The sequence below is a fragment of the Plodia interpunctella genome, chromosome 5, assembly GCF_027563975.2.
Source record: "Plodia interpunctella isolate USDA-ARS_2022_Savannah chromosome 5, ilPloInte3.2, whole genome shotgun sequence".
Lineage (NCBI taxonomy): Eukaryota > Metazoa > Arthropoda > Insecta > Lepidoptera > Pyralidae > Plodia > Plodia interpunctella.
This window is the reverse complement of record NC_071298.1, coordinates 10,586,854-10,604,298: the sequence shown is the minus strand read 5'-3', so window position 1 is coordinate 10,604,298 and position 17,445 is coordinate 10,586,854. Positions and strand designations below refer to the sequence as shown.

Genomic DNA, 17,445 nt, shown 5'->3' with positions numbered 1-17,445 from the left:
TTTGAAATATGCTATAAAGAAGCCTGACACACACATCCATATTTATATACTAATATTATAAAGAGAACGATTTGTTATTTTGTAATGAATAAACTCAAACTACTAGACCGATTTTAATGGAATGTAGTGCAGATATAGATGAAACGTTCCAGTGTAGCCTTTTTACGCTTTTACCAGAGCGAAACTAGGACCTCGTAATTTATGTAAGGATAATAATTGTAAAAATAAATTTGCATATACAATAATTCTTATTTTACAATATTCAATGCTATTTATTCCTATAAAAATAATATTTTGAATTTTCGATCATATGAAATTTTTCTAGCTTGTAATACTAACTTCCGTCCATAAACTATAGTCAAGCCATAGACAAAAAATCCTTCCGTCAAGCGTGGCTAATCAAGGCACGAAAAGGTGAGGTTTGCAATGATTTTAATGCAGATATTCCACAGCAAATCAAGTTCTTTTTAGTCAGGATAGTGGGAAATCGTTTAGTGTAATCCAAATTACAGTTATTGTATGTATTTACAAAACGAAATACTATCAAAAAACATAGATAAATCACATTTCATTATCACAGTCTGAACTACTAAGCGTTGGATTTTTTTTGGCCAAAAGCCGTGGCCAAAAGCACAACATTGTTTAGTTTTATTAATTCGGTGAATATATTTTAGGAAAATGAGCAGCTCGGAGGAAGTTTCATGGATCGCATGGTTCTGCGGGCTGCGCGGCAATGAATATTTCTGTGAGGTGAGTAGGCACCTCCAGTGGTTTCAGTATAATGGTTTCTGTAGGGTTATTGACCAAACATGTCATGTTTCAGGTGGACGAGGATTATATAAATGATAAGTTTAACTTGACAGGGCTGAATGAGCAGGTACCACATTATAGACAAGCACTGGACATGATCCTTGATCTTGAGCCTGGTGAGTGCTTTCTTTTTCTATTTTTGTACTTTGTTGAAGGCTATTCATGTTATCTTTACTGTTAAACATTGATAGCGAGATTGAAAGACACATAAAAAATTCTGATTATTTACTAGTTTTAAAATCTGCATTGCCAAAAAGTATAGTATTGTAATGCTGAATGTAAAAATTAAGTTTATAGATAGATTTTTATGTAATATTAGAGTTGTGGAACCAAAGAAAGGAGAGTCCACTATATTGGCTTATAAAAAAAAATATTTTTAACTAGGTAACATTATAGTGGAGCATTACCCTTGTAACTATTAAAAATAATTATTTTAATATTTCAGATGATGACTTAGATGATAATCCGAATCAGTCTGATCTTGTGGAGCAAGCATCAGAGATTTTGTACGGCTTGATCCATGCTCGCTATATATTGACCAATAGGTGAGTAATTTCTCAGGAAATTGTAATAAACTAGTGGCCGTCTCGGCTTTCCTTGGGTAAAACCTTAATAAATAATACACCTTTAACTTCCTCAGTAGTCACACTATCTATTGGTGACACGAAAACCGTACAAACATCTGTCTAGTTTGAGTTAGTAGTTAAAGAGTTTATTTAGGGAGTTCTTTTATAATATGTAAGGATCTAAGCATATAACTTGACTTCGTGTGGTCAAGGAAAACATTGCGAGGTAACCTGAATTGATATTTTGATGATTTGTCAGTTAACATATCACCTGAAATATGAAGCTGTGGTGATCCAGGATTTAAGAAGGCCTGTGATTCCGACTCTTGGCACTTAAGTATGTATACCGATCTCATTTGTGTAAATCTAAACATAGGAACAGATCATAGTCAATTTGTGAGGAAACCTAACACTTGTAGACGCCTAAGTTCACTAGTGTGTGTAATGAAATTTTACCCATTTTTATAATAAGTCTCATAAATGCTATCTTATTTTGTTGTGTATTCCTATGTCATGTCAGGTGCCTTTCGGTGATTTCAATAAAATGTAACCCAGTTTTACAACAGTTTTGTATGTAATCGCTATTTAGTGTGGGTGTAAAAAAATAATTAAAAATTCTAATATTTTACTTCCAGAGGTATTGGGCAGATGTTAGAGAAGTTCCAAAATGGTGAATTTGGTCACTGTCCACGGGTTTACTGTGAATGTCAACCGATGCTGCCACTTGGTGAGTGGTTATTTGCATAGGTTTCATTTAATTACGTATAAAATTTTTATTTCTCAAAATATACAATAACTACAGGTGGACTCAATGCTAATAATAATAATAATATTAAATTTGTTTATTCACTTCTCACAAGGATATGGATACATGTAGGGTATGGATACATGTAATTAATTGACATCATTTGAGTAGCGAACCATCTAGTCCTTGTGAGAGTCTGGAGTCTGAACTAGGTCGCAGCCTGTCCTACAGATCTCCAGGCTCCCTCCTACTACTTAAGAATGTAATACATTGTGTAAGAGAGTGAGACATTCTAAAAGAATGATAGAAAAAACAAGACATAAGGCAGTGAAAACCAGATAGTATTATTGTATTATTATTATTATTTGAATTGCATGCAGGAATATTATACATTAGTCTGATATATATGTATATATATATATATATATAATTTTTATACATTAATTAAAAGATTATTAAATAAAATAAATTCGCAATATTAAATAAATAAATTACATACATAATAAGTCACAATGAACAGTATTTTTATATAAGATGTTAATATACATTGTGTGTACGCACGATAATGCATTATCTAACAATCAGTCTCGTCTGATATTAAGCTCAAAACTAGGCTGTCCTGAATGCTATGAAGATTTGTGTATTTTATTGTCAAATTATGATGTCTCCTTTGTCCAGTGATCTCAGATGACAACATAAAGTAAACAAAACAGTTATTTAGGATACAGTTTAGTTCAGCGTTGTTATGTTTACATAACATTGTGATGATTTTGAATCTGCTAGCTGTATTTGAATCTCTTGTCTCAGCCATTGAGCGTCGGAGCCCAAGTTCCGCAAGTTCACTTCACGACCTCAGTGGCGCAGTGGTAAAGTTCTTGCCACTGAACCGAGGTCCCGGGTTCGATCTCCGGTCGGGTCATGATGGAAAATCATCTATTTCTGATCGGCCCGGGTCTTGGATGTTTATCTATATATGTATTTGTTATAAAATATAGAATCGTTGACTTAGTATCCCATAACACAACTTACTTTGGGGCTAGCTCAATCTGTGTGATTTGTCCTAATATATTTATTTATTTATTTACTTATAAACAACTATGTACGGGATTATAAATAACTACGGCTTTCTCAAATTATCAATTCCCTCTTCATATGACCACGATGAGTGCTTATTGTTTTTGTCGTCAGGGAGGAGTATATAGGAGATAAATACTTTGGGACGGACACGGTCCTTTCGCCGTCCCCCTTGTTGCGCTTATAATTATTAGTTGTTTGTAAACTCTTTATTGCACGTAGAAAACACGTACAGAGACAGTAGTAAAATACAGAAAGAGACGTGTACAAAGGTTGACTTATCCCAAAAAGGGATTTCTTCCGGTCAACCAACCTGTTACACTAAATAATAGTGTGAAATGTTATCGATAGTGACTATAGTGGCAACTCTATCATTTGGTGAAAGTTATATATTAATATAACCATAAAAGCTTGTGGCAAGGATTACTTGTGTAAATAAACTAGTAGTTATTTAATTGAGTAAAATACTTGTAGAGTTACTTACGCAAATCTCGCGACAAGCTTTTATAGTCATATAAATTGTGTATAATGAGGTTATAAGTTGATAGTTAAAAATTTAAAGGAAAATTTTATTTTCTTCTCTTTGGAGCATTTAAATAAAAAGATTGAAAGAAATAACTTTTTTTTTCTTTTAATCTATTTAAAAGTATAAGTGGTCGTGTGGTTGTGTGGGCACTGGACAGGTCTGTCGGACGTGCCGGGCGAGGCGATGGTGAAGCTGTACTGTCCGCGCTGCATGGAGGTGTACACACCGAAGTCGTCGCGTCACCACCACACGGACGGCGCCTACTTCGGCACCGGCTTCCCGCACATGGTGTTCATGGTGCACCCGGAGTACCGCCCCAAGAGGCCCGCCTCGCAGTTCGTGCCCAGGTCTCGTTGCTTTTTTACAATCAGAATATTGTACAAAATTAGTTCTTGTATCTAATTTCATTCTGCCTTGATTGGCGTCGGAATTAAATTAAACTTAGGATTTTAAGGAAATTAAAAGTCATGCACCTAACTGATAGTATAAATACGAAAGTGTTAAATTAAACATCTGCTTAGTTTTGTAGACGTGCGCAGGCTGTGGTGACCACTTACCATCACAGCATGGTGGCACAGGTGGACAGCATACCTATTTTTATCAATCAGTACTTCTACAGGTTAACTTTTTCACAACTGAAATATTACTGTTACTATATTATCCATATTATTGTTCAGTTCTAGTGTCCACCAATAATGAATATGTCTATCTATACTTATATTATTATAAAGAAGTGTTTGTGATTTTCTATGTTTGAAATGGATAATCTTTGGGACTACCGAACCGATTTCAAAAATTATTTCACCATTCAAGGTAGATTATCCAAGATTGCTATAGGCTATATTTTACCTCGAAATTGCCATAGAAGCGAAACCCCGGGCAACATCTAGTATCTATATATATATATATATATGTGTAACGCTTTTCAACAGCTATGTTTACAAATTATCCTTGTTCAGGTTGTACGGGTTCAAGATCCATCCGCTGGCGTACCAGATCCAGCAGCAGGCGGCTGCCAACTTCAAGGCGCCGCTGCGAGGGCTCTCCTACAACAACGGTAAACGCTAGCCCAGCCCACACACCTTGATACAGATTGCTCCACTCTATACGAGACCAGTCTTGTCACTACTGGCCGTTTACAAATCTGTGGAAAAAAAAATACAAATTTGTCTATCACTTGTGAACGGGTTAAAACCCAGTGAAAAAATACTGATGTAGGTACTGGAAGAAAATTTAAATCGGGGGTTCTAAATTCAAATTTTCGTTGCCCAGTTTTTAAATTTAGCAATAATGATTTAGACCAGTTTTGTATGCGGGTTTATTGGCTGTTTAGAAACAACTTACCTGTTTATTGACTGTTTATACTGGCGACTTGTCTGTTGTATGTAGACGATACTGACTGGAAATAATTTAGGATGGAATGAACTCTGGTTTGAATTTGTTTTTTTTTTACTTATGCTCAATGTCTTTTTATTGACTATTAATAATACTGGCAAGTCAAATGGACAGAAATATAACAATTTCAAAACTAGGAATGAACTTACGAATTTCGAATTGCTCTCAAGTTTTGGTTACCAGTGACAGGCATAAAAAACCATCGCCGTCAAAATACTTCTTTTTAATTTGGTTGTCACATGCCTATGTGATAACAATGATTGTATTGTATAGTGCAAGTTTTATTTGAAGTCGTTTCTCGTAGACCCTTTTAGCCGCAAATCATAGATTTTTGAAACTTTTATAGCCAGTTGTAAGAATATTTAATTTTGATACTGGAAGATCGATAATGGATTATGTAATAAGTATGTATTTTATAAAGTTATTTATCAAAAGATCGCGAGAACGTCTCATGTTTTAAATACGACTGGAGATTCATTATTAAACTTCCCAAACCGATTACCAATTTTGATGTAGTGGAGAATATAATAATAAAATTCATTAAAATGTTATGTATCTCAGTAAAATATTTTTTTATAACGTGACCTCTCACTTGCTCAATTAACTATACACTGCCAGCGTGTGCTTTTTTGAGATAAACGTTAACAAATAGACAAACACTTTCGATCAAATTCGGTCATCCTAGTATCATAATTGTTCCATAATCCCAACTAATATTACCTCTTCACGCTCTATCTATTCAACCAAACTTGAAATTTTGCATACCTGTAGTTTGAAGTATGAAGAAGGACATAGGGTACCTTTCATCCCGGAAAATTAATTATCGTTTAATATTTGATAAGTACAACGACTTGGAAATATTAAATATCGTTTAATGTTTCCAAGAATAATACTGGCTGCATTGTAACGATACTTCAAATTTTTCCATAACGGTATCACTTTGTAAACTTTCAATTTAAAATCGGAACTGAAAACGTGATTCCGACACGCATAAGTATATACGCGGGTCAGTGTAATCTGTGTCTTGTGTTGTAGCATGGAGGGTCTAATATCGTTTACCACCGTGGCAACTTGTGTGTTGTAAGCTAACTCTCACGCTTGACAGTAAAGGTCATATAATGCACACCGCTACTGCACCACTCCACCAGGCAAGATGTTCTTTGAAAAGTGAGCTTTCAAACGTCAACAACGAACTGCTCGTGTTGTCAATGTAAAATATATCTACGGAGAACGTTTTAAAGCTCACTTCTCAATGAACGTCATCATGCCGGGTGGGAGCGGTGTGCTATGACCGTAGTAAGGCTTGTGATGCTCTTGACGCTGTATGGAAAGAGTCATGAGTTGTGTGTATGGACATTATCCAATCTGATACTGATGAAGACTGACCATAAAAAGCGGATTTGTCATGGTTTACGTATGGAAGATGAGCTGTATGATGCGTGTACTTTCAGACTCATGACATTACTGTCATACATTTTAGTTATTTAGAAAAAGTATCTGAATTGGTGACTAGTTGTAAACATACAGCATTTTTTTTGGATATATTAAAGCCTATCTTCAGAAGCAATTGACATTTTACTTCTCAAGTGAAATGGCAATAATGAGTTTAAATTTTCGTTAGATCTGGTAATGTCCCAATTATATCTTGGCCACGTTTAAGTCTAATACGTACAGACTGGAGGAGGATCTGTATCAATAAGAAACACACACGAACGGAGTCGCGGGCGGGGGCGAGTGTTGATCACGTGTTCCGTACAGCTGTTGTTGTTTGCTTGTTAAGTTATTTGAGATTACCTCGATATATGGCAACTATAGCTGCCAATCTTATTGCGCAGGCGTCGATCGATTTTAATTATTATATAGGGTATATAGTCGGGGAGGATCCAGAGAAGTTTAAGCCTCCTCTCCTTAAATTCGCCCTTGATCGTCTTTATAGAAGAGTGAGAATAAAAGTAACATCTCTATTATACTTTTTATTGAGAAAACGAGAAGAAAAATGTATCTGTATATTATAGTATTTTTTTAAATGAATGAATACTTGTACACTAAGTCATAATATCAATAACAATGCAAGCACTGCATTATAAGGCATATAAACATTAATCCCTAATATTGTTCCCCAAATGGTCCAATGTGTATTATAGAAAATATTAGTAAATTTATTAAATACAAGGGATTTTGGCTATCACTATGAAAAGTTATTGATAAAATTTTCCTTACGTCTTTGTTTTTGTCTATGGCTGCGTTCGTCTGAACTTTTAATGGATTGACGTATTGTTACGTTATAAATATACAAATCATTTAAGTAACCTTTCACAATTTTTTTTTTTGTTGGGTGTAGTAACACTCGTAGTAAATATAAATATTTAGCTTATGTGATGTTGTCAAGGTCTTATATCTAGAGATACGATAAATAGGAAAGTCTGGGCTTCGACGCTCAACGGCCGAGGAAGAAACTAGAAAAAGTGTTAGATGAGAGAGAGAGCTTCTTTGGTCTGACTTTTTCTGATGCCGGATCCGGGCATACGGACGCAGTGGACAAACGGACATAATCTCGAAAATAGACACGAATATTTCTGACATCTATAGTTGCCCATTGATAGTAAATATATTTTTTTAAAGAAGTAAAACAGCAGCAGCTCACATCCACGCTGTCACTCACACGAACCATGATCCATAGTAAATTAGCAAAATAATAGTATTTTTTTCATACTACAGTAATTAATTGGTGTATTTGTGAAACTAAAATATTGTGTAGCTTATTAAAGTCGTAGCCGATTTATTCAATACACGCGGCGAAATCATATCTATCATTGAAATGTGAACTTTAGTGCGTTCTCTGTAGGCATATTTTACATTGACGTAGACAGCTTACAGTGTCAATAAAAAATAGGTCTTCAGCGGACGCTTTAAAGCTTACTTTCCAACGACTGTTATTTTGTCGAGTGGTAGCGTAAGTCGGCTATGACATTTATACTCAGTGGTTAGTTGTATCATACATAGTTGGCATAAGTGTAGGATCATGTAAGTTTTTATTTTTATATCCTACGGCGGGTCACGTAGCGCGCCTTCGGGAAGTTTCGTTTCTGTATTCGGTTCTTAGTTATTAATAAATAATATGACAACTATTGGCCTTTTTTCTTGCTTCTCCTGCATGGTAACGTGTTCCTTTCGCCCTTTAGACGCAATTGGTCCTTTTCGATATTAGTCAAATTCGAGATTGGTCCGTTTCGCAGTTGCCCAATCGCGTATTGGACCAATCACGAATTAGATTTTTTTTGTAACTTGGAACAATCGCGCCTAAAGGCCTTTCGCTATTAAACTTTCGGCGGACAGTCAGCGCATACTTAACAGTCAGCGGTCAGAAATAAAAAACACAATTTTGACAGATGTATTTTTAATTCTTGTACTGTCATTACTGAAAGATAGGGACAGCGTGAGAGTTATGTAAGACTTTAAATTATATTTATTTGGCCGTAGATGCAAGGAAAAAGACAATGAAGTATGACCTTTATGATTATTGCGATAAAGATGTCAATAGCATTTCCTGAACGTAAAACCGACTAATTAATTTTGCACTCTATCCCAATGATCACAAAGTTAATTTTTCTTTATATGTCTAATAATTTTGCTTGTTTTGGTATGCGCTGACGCAAATGATTTTGTGTGTTATTAACACATCCAGTCACTCAATGAGACGGTCATAGTGATACTACCATCATTACTTTGCCTGGACTAAGTAGCTTTATAACTGATTACCTATTAACCTTCATGACTATCCCTTTCACTCTCACCAGGTTACAACGTGATATGCGCGAGCGACAGGGATAGAAACAAAAAAGATTGTTATTACAAAACTTATGGTCGGAATGTAAAGGCATAGTAATAATGCAAAAGATTTGACTTAATTCATGGCTACTAAGTTCAAGTAAACTACAGTATTAGCTGAGTAGTGCTAGCGCTGTCCACAACGAGCCACATAAGTATCGTATACGACACTGTAGAACAAACGTAGGGCCTACGTTATTGTAAATAGACCCAAATGTCGAAGGGGCGTTCTAAAATATTCGAATTCGTACGAATTCTTACGAGTATCAGGAAATTCGTCTAATATAGCATCGAATGAGGCAACTATCGATAAAAACGAGTCTAAAAAACCAAAAGTTATCAGTGTCAAAGGTTTTGGAACGCCCTATGTAATGCGTTTAGGATTTCTATTTAAATTTTAACCCATTTGTATGGGATGTTCCAAAAAACGGAAAATCTTGAAATGTCTCTTCAGACATTAAAAGATTACACATTACAACTCCATAGTAATAATATAAATGCGAAGGTCTGCCCGTTTTGAAATGTCGATGAAATTTCAATATATATATATATATATGTTTGAATATATATATTCAAACTACTTTTTTTTTCAAATATCAACCCCCAAATGACTATAATGTGGGGTGAAAGTTTGTATGAAAATCATGTCTGTTCAACACGCGGGCGAAGCCACGGGCAAAAGCTAGAACAAGTTTTCATTGTTCAAGATATTGATTTATAAAGTGAAAATAAAGAATGTCAAGATGTTTGCCTAAAAACCTAATCAAATCAAATAATTTATTCTGAAATTAGGCCTTCACAGGCCCTTTTTCACGTCATATTCGAAATCAAATTATATTTACCAAAGCTACAAACTACTAGCATTTCGAAACGACCACTGCTGAGAAGTAATGCCGAAAGAAACTCATTCAAACAGTGTTGGCCCTTAACAAAGGGCGTCCAAACACGAGCAAATGGCGTCGGCATTATCCAAAATGGAGGACTAACGTACAAAATGTTTGTTTGCCGCAGAGACGAAGAACACGAGTAACATTCCAAAATGATTAATTGAACGTGGGGCGAGGCAGCGGCGTCGCAGCTTCTCTCGCCACCTATATACCCGAGTCCTTACATTTAACTAATATAATATTTATTAAATTAATTAATTAAACAAACACTATGACCTTAATGAAGCAGTTATGTTTTAAATGCAATAAAGTTTATTTTTACGTTTTCTGTAATGTTGATTTTTTATTTTGTTTGCCTAAATTAAAGATCGAGTTTGGTTCATAACGGTTTATTAAATTTTAAAAATCTATAACAAGATAGTACAGGTCTACTACTTTTATAAGTTACACCGATGTACCTGCGCAGAAGTCTAATTTTTGTACGGCGCGAAAATATTTTAGCTAATCAGCCATGTTTACCCGCGAACAGAGCTGTCCACTATTGGCTGACGCATGTCCTGAGTCCGCGCCATCGCGTCGTACGCAGGAATCATTCATTTTTTTTGGAATTTAAGACTTATGTCCTAGTAATATAGTTGTTATTTTATTGAGTTTGTATTCGGTTTGATTCGGCAGTAGGATGCGCTATTCTGCCCCGTCGAATATAGCCGATGTAACTTATAAACGTGGTAGTACTGTACAAGAATATCAAGGTGGATGCTTTGTTGTAGGAGAAAACCCTAACTAGTAAGAAGGGCTTATTTTTCAGCCGTTTCATAACCAGTTGAATATTTTCACTCAAGTCAAGGCAAGTTAAAATTCTTGCCCCATTGCTCAGTCGTGCTCCGTTGCGACGACGCAGCACGACATGACTCCCGTTGTTTTCTATAGGTGACGGTGACGTGCGTTGACATTGACATACATACAAAACTTCATACAATTGCTGCGTTGTCTATCGTTGGACGTCAAAATAACGGAGCGCGACTGAGCCATTGCTCACTTAGAGCCATGCCCCATTGGGCATGGCTTTAAGTATAGCAAAAGTTATATTAGACTTGCTAAGCATCAACCATAAGCCGCATTCACATATTGGCTCAATAGTTAAGCGAATTTGTGTCATCACAGACATCAGAATTAATCTCACTTATTAGTTGAGTATTAGTGTGTATGCGACTACTTACCACTAGGCGGTAGGTAGAAGACTTGAGCTGCCTTTAGGCGACTTGAATAAAATTGACTCCAATATTAGCAATGACACACTTGATAAGATGGTATTGTGGCTAAAAATTCATTTGATAATGCCTTTTCTATGAAAAAAAAAACATCTAACCAAGCACCGATTGGCCCCAACCTGAGCCCAATGTGTACATGTTGCGGCTTTGAATCACAGATTTGTTAAGAATAGTTATCACAGCGTATTTTTTTTTGTTTTTACAATAGTAGATAGCCAATGTCATACAACACTACCAGGTGGTAGGAACATCGAAACAACCTATCCTAATCATTATATATATATATATATATTGCTTTGATATAATAACAAAGAAGCCAAAGAAAGGAACACGTGGAAAGAGAGAGGGGAGGCTTTTGCCTAGCAGTGGTACATGTTATAGCTATTAAAAAAAAATAACAATCGATTAACAGAAAATCAAAGTAATTGTAGACAAAGATGTCCTTATTAAATGTTTTCGTATACAGATATCGCATACAACAAAAATATAAATTATGCGGGAACAACCACAGTTTAAAAGTTGGGACACTTACTTTCACTTACGTTTGGAATATAAAAATTAAATATAAAAGTTAAAAACAAAAGCAAGGTGACACCAATCCCTTATTGCATTACTTAGGTACTAATTAACTTTAAGTAAATTAAGGTCAATAAAATTATAAACATATAAAAATACTTTAAAATAGGCACAAGAAAAGGTAGTACCAATAATATCGAACTGAATGGAAGATAAGTCGTTAATTTTTTTAACATTGAAATAATTATCGATAATAGACTACACCTTGTCAGTTATTCGAGTTTTCCTCTTGTAATGAGATTGCTCATGTACTTATATCACCAAGGCGCCTTGGGGCTAAATGTCTTTCTTACATGTCCTTTCTCAGAATGTCCTTTTAATAATAAAAAAAACTGTTTTAATCAGTTGCTTATCTAAATTATCATCAAAAACACACGAGGACATTTTGAGAAAAGGACATTTTGCGCCAAGACGAATTAAAATAATTACAAAGTCATTTCCAGTTTTTGGGATTTAAAATTAAAACGCTTGAGCCGTAATATTTCGGGAGTGTTTTGAAAATAACTTAACATATCAAGCTTAGTAACTTTCAACCTTTAAACAAATGGCAAAACTAATCGATATTTATCGATTAGTTAAATATTAGTTAATCAATATTTGTCGATTAGTTTAACAGATTATAATCTGTTCCCCGCGTGCCTAATTGACTACCGCATATTGTGCGTAAGTAATTAAGCGTTATTCATATCATTTCATTCAACTATAAGTACACAAATTAGGGTCGAGTATACTCAACGCAGCGCCGACCAAATGCAAGGAGCCGGTGACCAATACAACGGGCTTTTGAACTTGGTTCCTCTTTATACTTACCAAAACGTCTGCCATACATTCGGAAACTATTGTCTCACAATTATTAACTTTTCGCCACATTTCTTCGTGTAATTCGCATCTATTAACTTTGTCTTTCTGTTCGACAGTGGAATAGTCGTCTTTGCTGACATTTGTGGCCTTGTACGCGGCCGGCACTACGAAGTAGGCTCGCTTGAATGCAATGTCTGTGAGTGGTTTCATGAGAACGTCCGAGTTTCTGTCCCCCGTGGCGCCGAATATCAAAATTTTGTTGTCAGTTCTGAAATTGAAATTAATTAAATTGAAGATTGAGGGGACAACTAAGTTTTAAACAAATAAGTGTCTCGTGTTTTAAGTTTTTCGCCGGAAACATGTTTTCGCTAAGACAGCCATTTGGTGGCAGCCATTCCTACTCGACAAGAAGATGAATATAAAAAGGCCTTAAAGAAACAACTTAAAAGTGAAAAGAAAAGGTAAACAAAGGGCGCACTTACGTGACATTCTGTTTGAACCACTCCGCGCAGATGTCCATAGACTCTTTAGTATGAGCGCCGTCTAAATAGAACCTCGCATATGAAGCCTCAACCACATGGTACCGTCCCGGCCAACGGCACTCTTTCAAACCCAACCACGTTTCATACGGAACTTCTAGAGTATTCTGTAATAAGATGTCGCTTTTAAAATTCCCATTTTGTGACATAACCTCTTCATCAAAGTTTCCATTTTTAAAAACGCTATTCGAAATATCTGTCAATTCTTTTGCGGTTGTTTCGCGCGCGATTCTATTTTTAAATCCATTTTTATTTTTTAATATATTATTTCGCGTCTTGGCATGTTGCATCCATGCGTGGGAGAGCTGTATGGCGAGCGAGGCGTTGGTTTTGTAAGCATCGACGTTGCATTGCAACATTTTGTATCCGTTTGGGAAGTTGTAGCTCTCAAACTTCGGCGCTATGGTGAGGGGGCACTGAAATGTAAAAATAACGTCACGAAACTAATTTTCATGAAATTAGTGTCACGAAGACAATTTTGGCTGTGAACAATCGAAACACGAAGTTACCTGTAGTTCGTCGGCGACTTGTTGCAACACCGCCATGGCCTCCGGCGGCTGCGGCGCGCTATACGCGCGGCAGCCCCGCTTCATGACGCCCGCTTTGGCCGCCGCTATCTCGCCCAGCGTCTCTCCGAGGATAGCGGTGTGGTCGAGACCTAACGCCGTGATACCCACTACTGGCACTTTCCTAAAAAACATGAGAGATATTTATATTTTTGTTTTTTCATTTGCAATGTAATAAACTCAACAACTGCTGGGCCGATATCGATGACATTTGTCACAGAGATAGGCGAAACCTTCTGGAGTAACATAGCAATTTTTTTAAATATTGGTTTTACCCGAACGTTTTAGCGAAGCCACGGACAGTTCGCCGAAACATCATCATGTCTTTGGCATCTTTCATCATCAAAAACATACAATAACACAAATTAATTTATTTATTTAGTTACACCAACAGGTTACATGAACAAAACTTACAAGTAACATTCAACTTATGTGCTAGCATGCAACCCAATTACAGGTGAACACGACTCTCAAGTAAACAGGCGAAAGTCAGTTATTATTGTGATTACAATAATATTACAAGATTTAGTAACAATTACTATTAAAATATTATAGTTATAAATATAATAAGATAAGTATCAGATAAGTAAATAAATGAAAATTTGTTATACGGAACAAATTATATTAAAATTTCAAGCAACCACCGAATTCGTTTGCTGGCACCCTCTCATACGCTACAAAAGGACAGAGTTCTTAAAAATCTTAAATCACCTAAGTACATTGGTGTAGTCCACAATCCCGCCGATGCCCACTTCGATGACGGCCACGTCCACCTTCTCAGCGAGGAAGGTGTTGAAGGCCAACACCGTCAGAAACGCGAAGTAGCCAGGCATGTCGCCTTCGTGCGTCTGGAGAATTTAAAAAAATATATAAATATATATATATATATATATTTCACATTTATAATATAGATAAATGTTTGAGTACCTAATTGTTCAAGCTAAAAATGGCTAAATTTATTTAAACTGTTAAAAAAGAATGATAAAATTATTTTTGTTTAAACTCTTAAAGTGATAAATTAATTTCAGACTTGTTAAGTACTTTCAATGTTAAGCTGCGGACTCTGGTTGTCTGTTATTCGATAAATAAATACATTTCTATCATACCTTAGTCGCGTCCAGCATGCCATAGACCCTGTGGAAGTATCCAGCGAACACGTCCTCGCTGATGACCTTCCCGTGCAGCCGGATGCGCTCGCGCACGGCCACCAGGTGCGGCGAGGAGTAGAACCCGGTGCGGAACCCGTGCTGACGCAGGATGGACTCGCACATCGCGCTCGTGGAGCCCTAGTGGCAGTACACCATTAACTTAAATGCTAGTAAGCATACTGCTATCTCTCTCTCTCTCTTTCCCTCATCTCCGCTTGGTTGAGTTCGAGGCTGTGACACTGGAAGCCCGTAAAAAATAACTAAAATTTTACCACTGGCTGCCTACCATATGTCAACCCTTCTTGAGAATGCAACAGTTGCCTATCGGCTGCTTAGGAAATGAGTCCTTCAGCAGCCTCGTGGGACATCCATGGGATAATATGGAGTAGTCTTATTGCAGAGCAGAACCACATGCCACAAAAGTAAGTATACTAATATATTAAAAAAGAAAAAAAAAACATTTTTGTTTGACACAAGCTTTTATTGGTGTCAGAGAGATCTTATATTGCATTTAATATGTGACAAAAAAAGAATGTCTGTGTAGTGAACCATTGAGTAGTTCCCACGTCTGGAGCAGTTCCTGGGGGCAATACTAATCATGTCATGCTTATCACAATAATGCATATTATCATCCAAACAAAACATGTGAATAAAATTTCAGCTCAATCCAATCGAAATCCCGAGACATAGGTACATACATAGTTACATTGCAATTTAATAAAAGCTTGTAACATAGGGACGAAATGCATCAGCTGCAAGAAGCTAGCTATATATTATTCAAGAAATAATTAACATCATATGCAATCTTCTTTCTTTTAATCTTTTTGAGTATCAAATTAGACGACCTCGGTGGCGCAGTGGTGAAGTTCTTGCCACTGAACCGAGAGGGTCCCGGGTTCGATCCCCGGTCGGGTCATGATGGAAAATGATCTTTTTCTGATTGGCCCAGGTCTTGGATGTTTATCTATATATGTATTTCTTATAAAATATGGTATCGTTGAGTTAGTATCCCATAACATAAGTCTCGAACTTACTTTGGGGCTAGCTCGATCTGTGTGATTCATCCTAATATATTTATTTATCAAAAGCTTTACAATCAACCTTACATATAAATGAATGAGTACATTTTCAATTATCTAACTTTAAAAAAAGATTGAGGCATGTTTGAAAAGTCAATAAAAAAAATTAAAAAGTGAATATAGCAAATATAAAATAAATAAAATAGCAAAAAAAAAACAGACCTTTCCTTTCGTGCCAGCTACATGTATCACAGACAACTGATCGAGTTTGGACAGGGGCACACCCGTGCGCTCCAGATAACTCCTCATATCCTCTATGTTTTTACATTTGTCCTGCAAATACATCAATAATTAACACTACAATTAACAATAACAATGGCTCAAAATTTGAAAAACCTGTGTGCTTGTATGCCCACTATACTAATAAAAAACTTTTTATTTTCATTGTTATTTTTCAACTTTTGTGAATACTGGTATGGAATAAAAACCATCAAAATTTAATTGCCAAATCTTTGGTTGACTTAAAAAAAATACATGTAAACCTCTGGTTTTCAACTAATGAGCATAGGAAGCTGTTTTTTTTTATAATACCAAGCAGGCTTATGGCCCACCTAATGTATAAAGTCTTAAACACCAGGGACTTGCACACTGTCAATTTGTAGCCTAGGATCTTTTGTACCAGTAATTACACTGTCTCTCTCACCCTTCAAACTGGCACACAACAATGCAAGTACTAATATTTAGTGGAAGAAATAGATGAATGTGAGGTACCCACGCAGAATACCTTTGTACCAGGTCTACCTCTGATATAAAATATATATTTTTCTTGTTCTGTAATATTGTTCAAATCATATATTTATCAAATGTAGTTAACAACTGTACCATAGATAAGCAGGACTAATTTAAATTATCGTTTTGACTAAATTGAAAGTTAATTGATATACTCACTTCCCCACATTTAAGCTTCTTTCTAATTTGGTCTATCACTTGTTTGTTTGATTGCAGCAAATTCAACTTACATACAGCACTCTGAAATTTATCAAATAAAAATTGAAAGCTTTAATAATATCAAAATTTTTGTGATTGTACTTTTACATGTAGAGGAGACACATTTTTAGAGTGTTTCAATTATAAATCAATAATATAAAACAGTAAAATACTCACTTCATAAGATATGTCTGAAGTGTTTGAACCCATTCTTATAGTTAGTCTATGCACTACTGAGCAAAAACGTGAGCTGATGCTAATCATCAGCTAGCTTTATCAATTAGAGTCTCGTAACACGTAGCTACGCAGTTGAACGACGGAATTTCCAAATGTACACTATATCCCATAAAATCCGGAGAATTGAGTCACTTTGTGAACATAGTGTCAACATTGTGACATCTGACCCCGTCATATGCGATACTATATGGAAAACTCAATCAAACCAGTTAAGAATGATTACAGTAACTTAAGATTTGTTGATAAATAGATTTACAAACAAAATCAAAACATTGGTTGAAAAAATAACCTCAAATAAAAGACAGAGATCACGTTGTGTTGTGACAAGTAAGTGACGTCGATATACGACAGATGTCACTTTGACAGTAAAAACGTTTAATTCGTTTGATATTTTACCAATTTTACTCGTATAACAAACTAAACGCGTTTTGCCGTTGCATTTGGTGTTGCAAAAAGGATGATATTTTTTA

The 17,445-nt window shown here is 35.7% G+C and overlaps 2 protein-coding genes and 1 long non-coding RNA gene across 4 annotated transcripts; 1 reads left to right on the top strand and 2 right to left on the bottom strand.

The window, feature by feature from the left end:
• Positions 1-345: 345 nt before the first annotated feature.
• Positions 346-10,164, top strand: CkIIbeta (Casein kinase II beta subunit). 2 transcript variants are annotated; one of them, XM_053745948.1, is made up of 8 exons: positions 346-414; positions 675-750; positions 824-926; positions 1,256-1,355; positions 2,012-2,103; positions 3,879-4,068; positions 4,681-4,778; positions 9,956-10,164. In XM_053745948.1, exons 2-8 carry the CDS (start codon positions 679-681, stop codon positions 9,985-9,987), a joined length of 687 nt encoding a protein of 228 aa, XP_053601923.1. In that variant the 5' UTR covers positions 346-414; positions 675-678; the 3' UTR covers positions 9,988-10,164. The 2 variants fall into 2 exon arrangements, with proteins under 2 accessions (XP_053601923.1, XP_053601924.1); XM_053745949.1 differs by having other exon boundaries at positions 404-517.
• Positions 5,080-7,430, bottom strand: LOC128670352 (uncharacterized). Its single transcript, XR_008404757.2, has 2 exons — positions 7,087-7,430; positions 5,080-7,044 (listed from the first exon to the last, which is right to left on the bottom strand). It is a non-coding gene; the product is annotated as an uncharacterized LOC128670352 (long non-coding RNA).
• A 40-nt stretch (positions 10,165-10,204) lies between the features above and the next one.
• On the bottom strand, positions 10,205-17,295 carry LOC128670350 (folylpolyglutamate synthase, mitochondrial-like). Its single transcript, XM_053745946.2, has 8 exons — positions 16,916-17,295; positions 16,700-16,780; positions 15,974-16,084; positions 14,691-14,870; positions 14,296-14,432; positions 13,528-13,708; positions 12,962-13,434; positions 10,205-12,747 (listed from the first exon to the last, which is right to left on the bottom strand). Exons 1-8 carry the CDS (start codon positions 17,000-17,002, stop codon positions 12,375-12,377), a joined length of 1,623 nt encoding a protein of 540 aa, XP_053601921.1. The 5' UTR covers positions 17,003-17,295; the 3' UTR covers positions 10,205-12,374.
• Positions 17,296-17,445: the final 150 nt, after the last annotated feature.

Coding starts and splice junctions, on each gene's coding strand:
- CkIIbeta (XM_053745948.1), top strand. CDS start 679: ATGAGCAGCTCGGAGGAAGTTTCATGGATCGCATGGTTCTGCGGGCTG. Junction 2,104..3,878: donor TCAACCGATGCTGCCACTTG/GTGAGTGGTTAT, acceptor GGCACTGGACAG/GTCTGTCGGACGTGCCGGGC. Junction 4,069..4,680: donor GCCTCGCAGTTCGTGCCCAG/GTCTCGTTGCTT, acceptor ATCCTTGTTCAG/GTTGTACGGGTTCAAGATCC.
- LOC128670350 (XM_053745946.2), bottom strand. CDS start 17,002: ATGATTAGCATCAGCTCACGTTTTTGCTCAGTAGTGCATAGACTAACT. Junction 13,435..13,527: donor AAGTCGCCGACGAACTACAG/GTAACTTCGTGT, acceptor TTTACATTTCAG/TGCCCCCTCACCATAGCGCC. Junction 12,748..12,961: donor TGGTTCAAACAGAATGTCAC/GTAAGTGCGCCC, acceptor TTTCAATTTCAG/AACTGACAACAAAATTTTGA.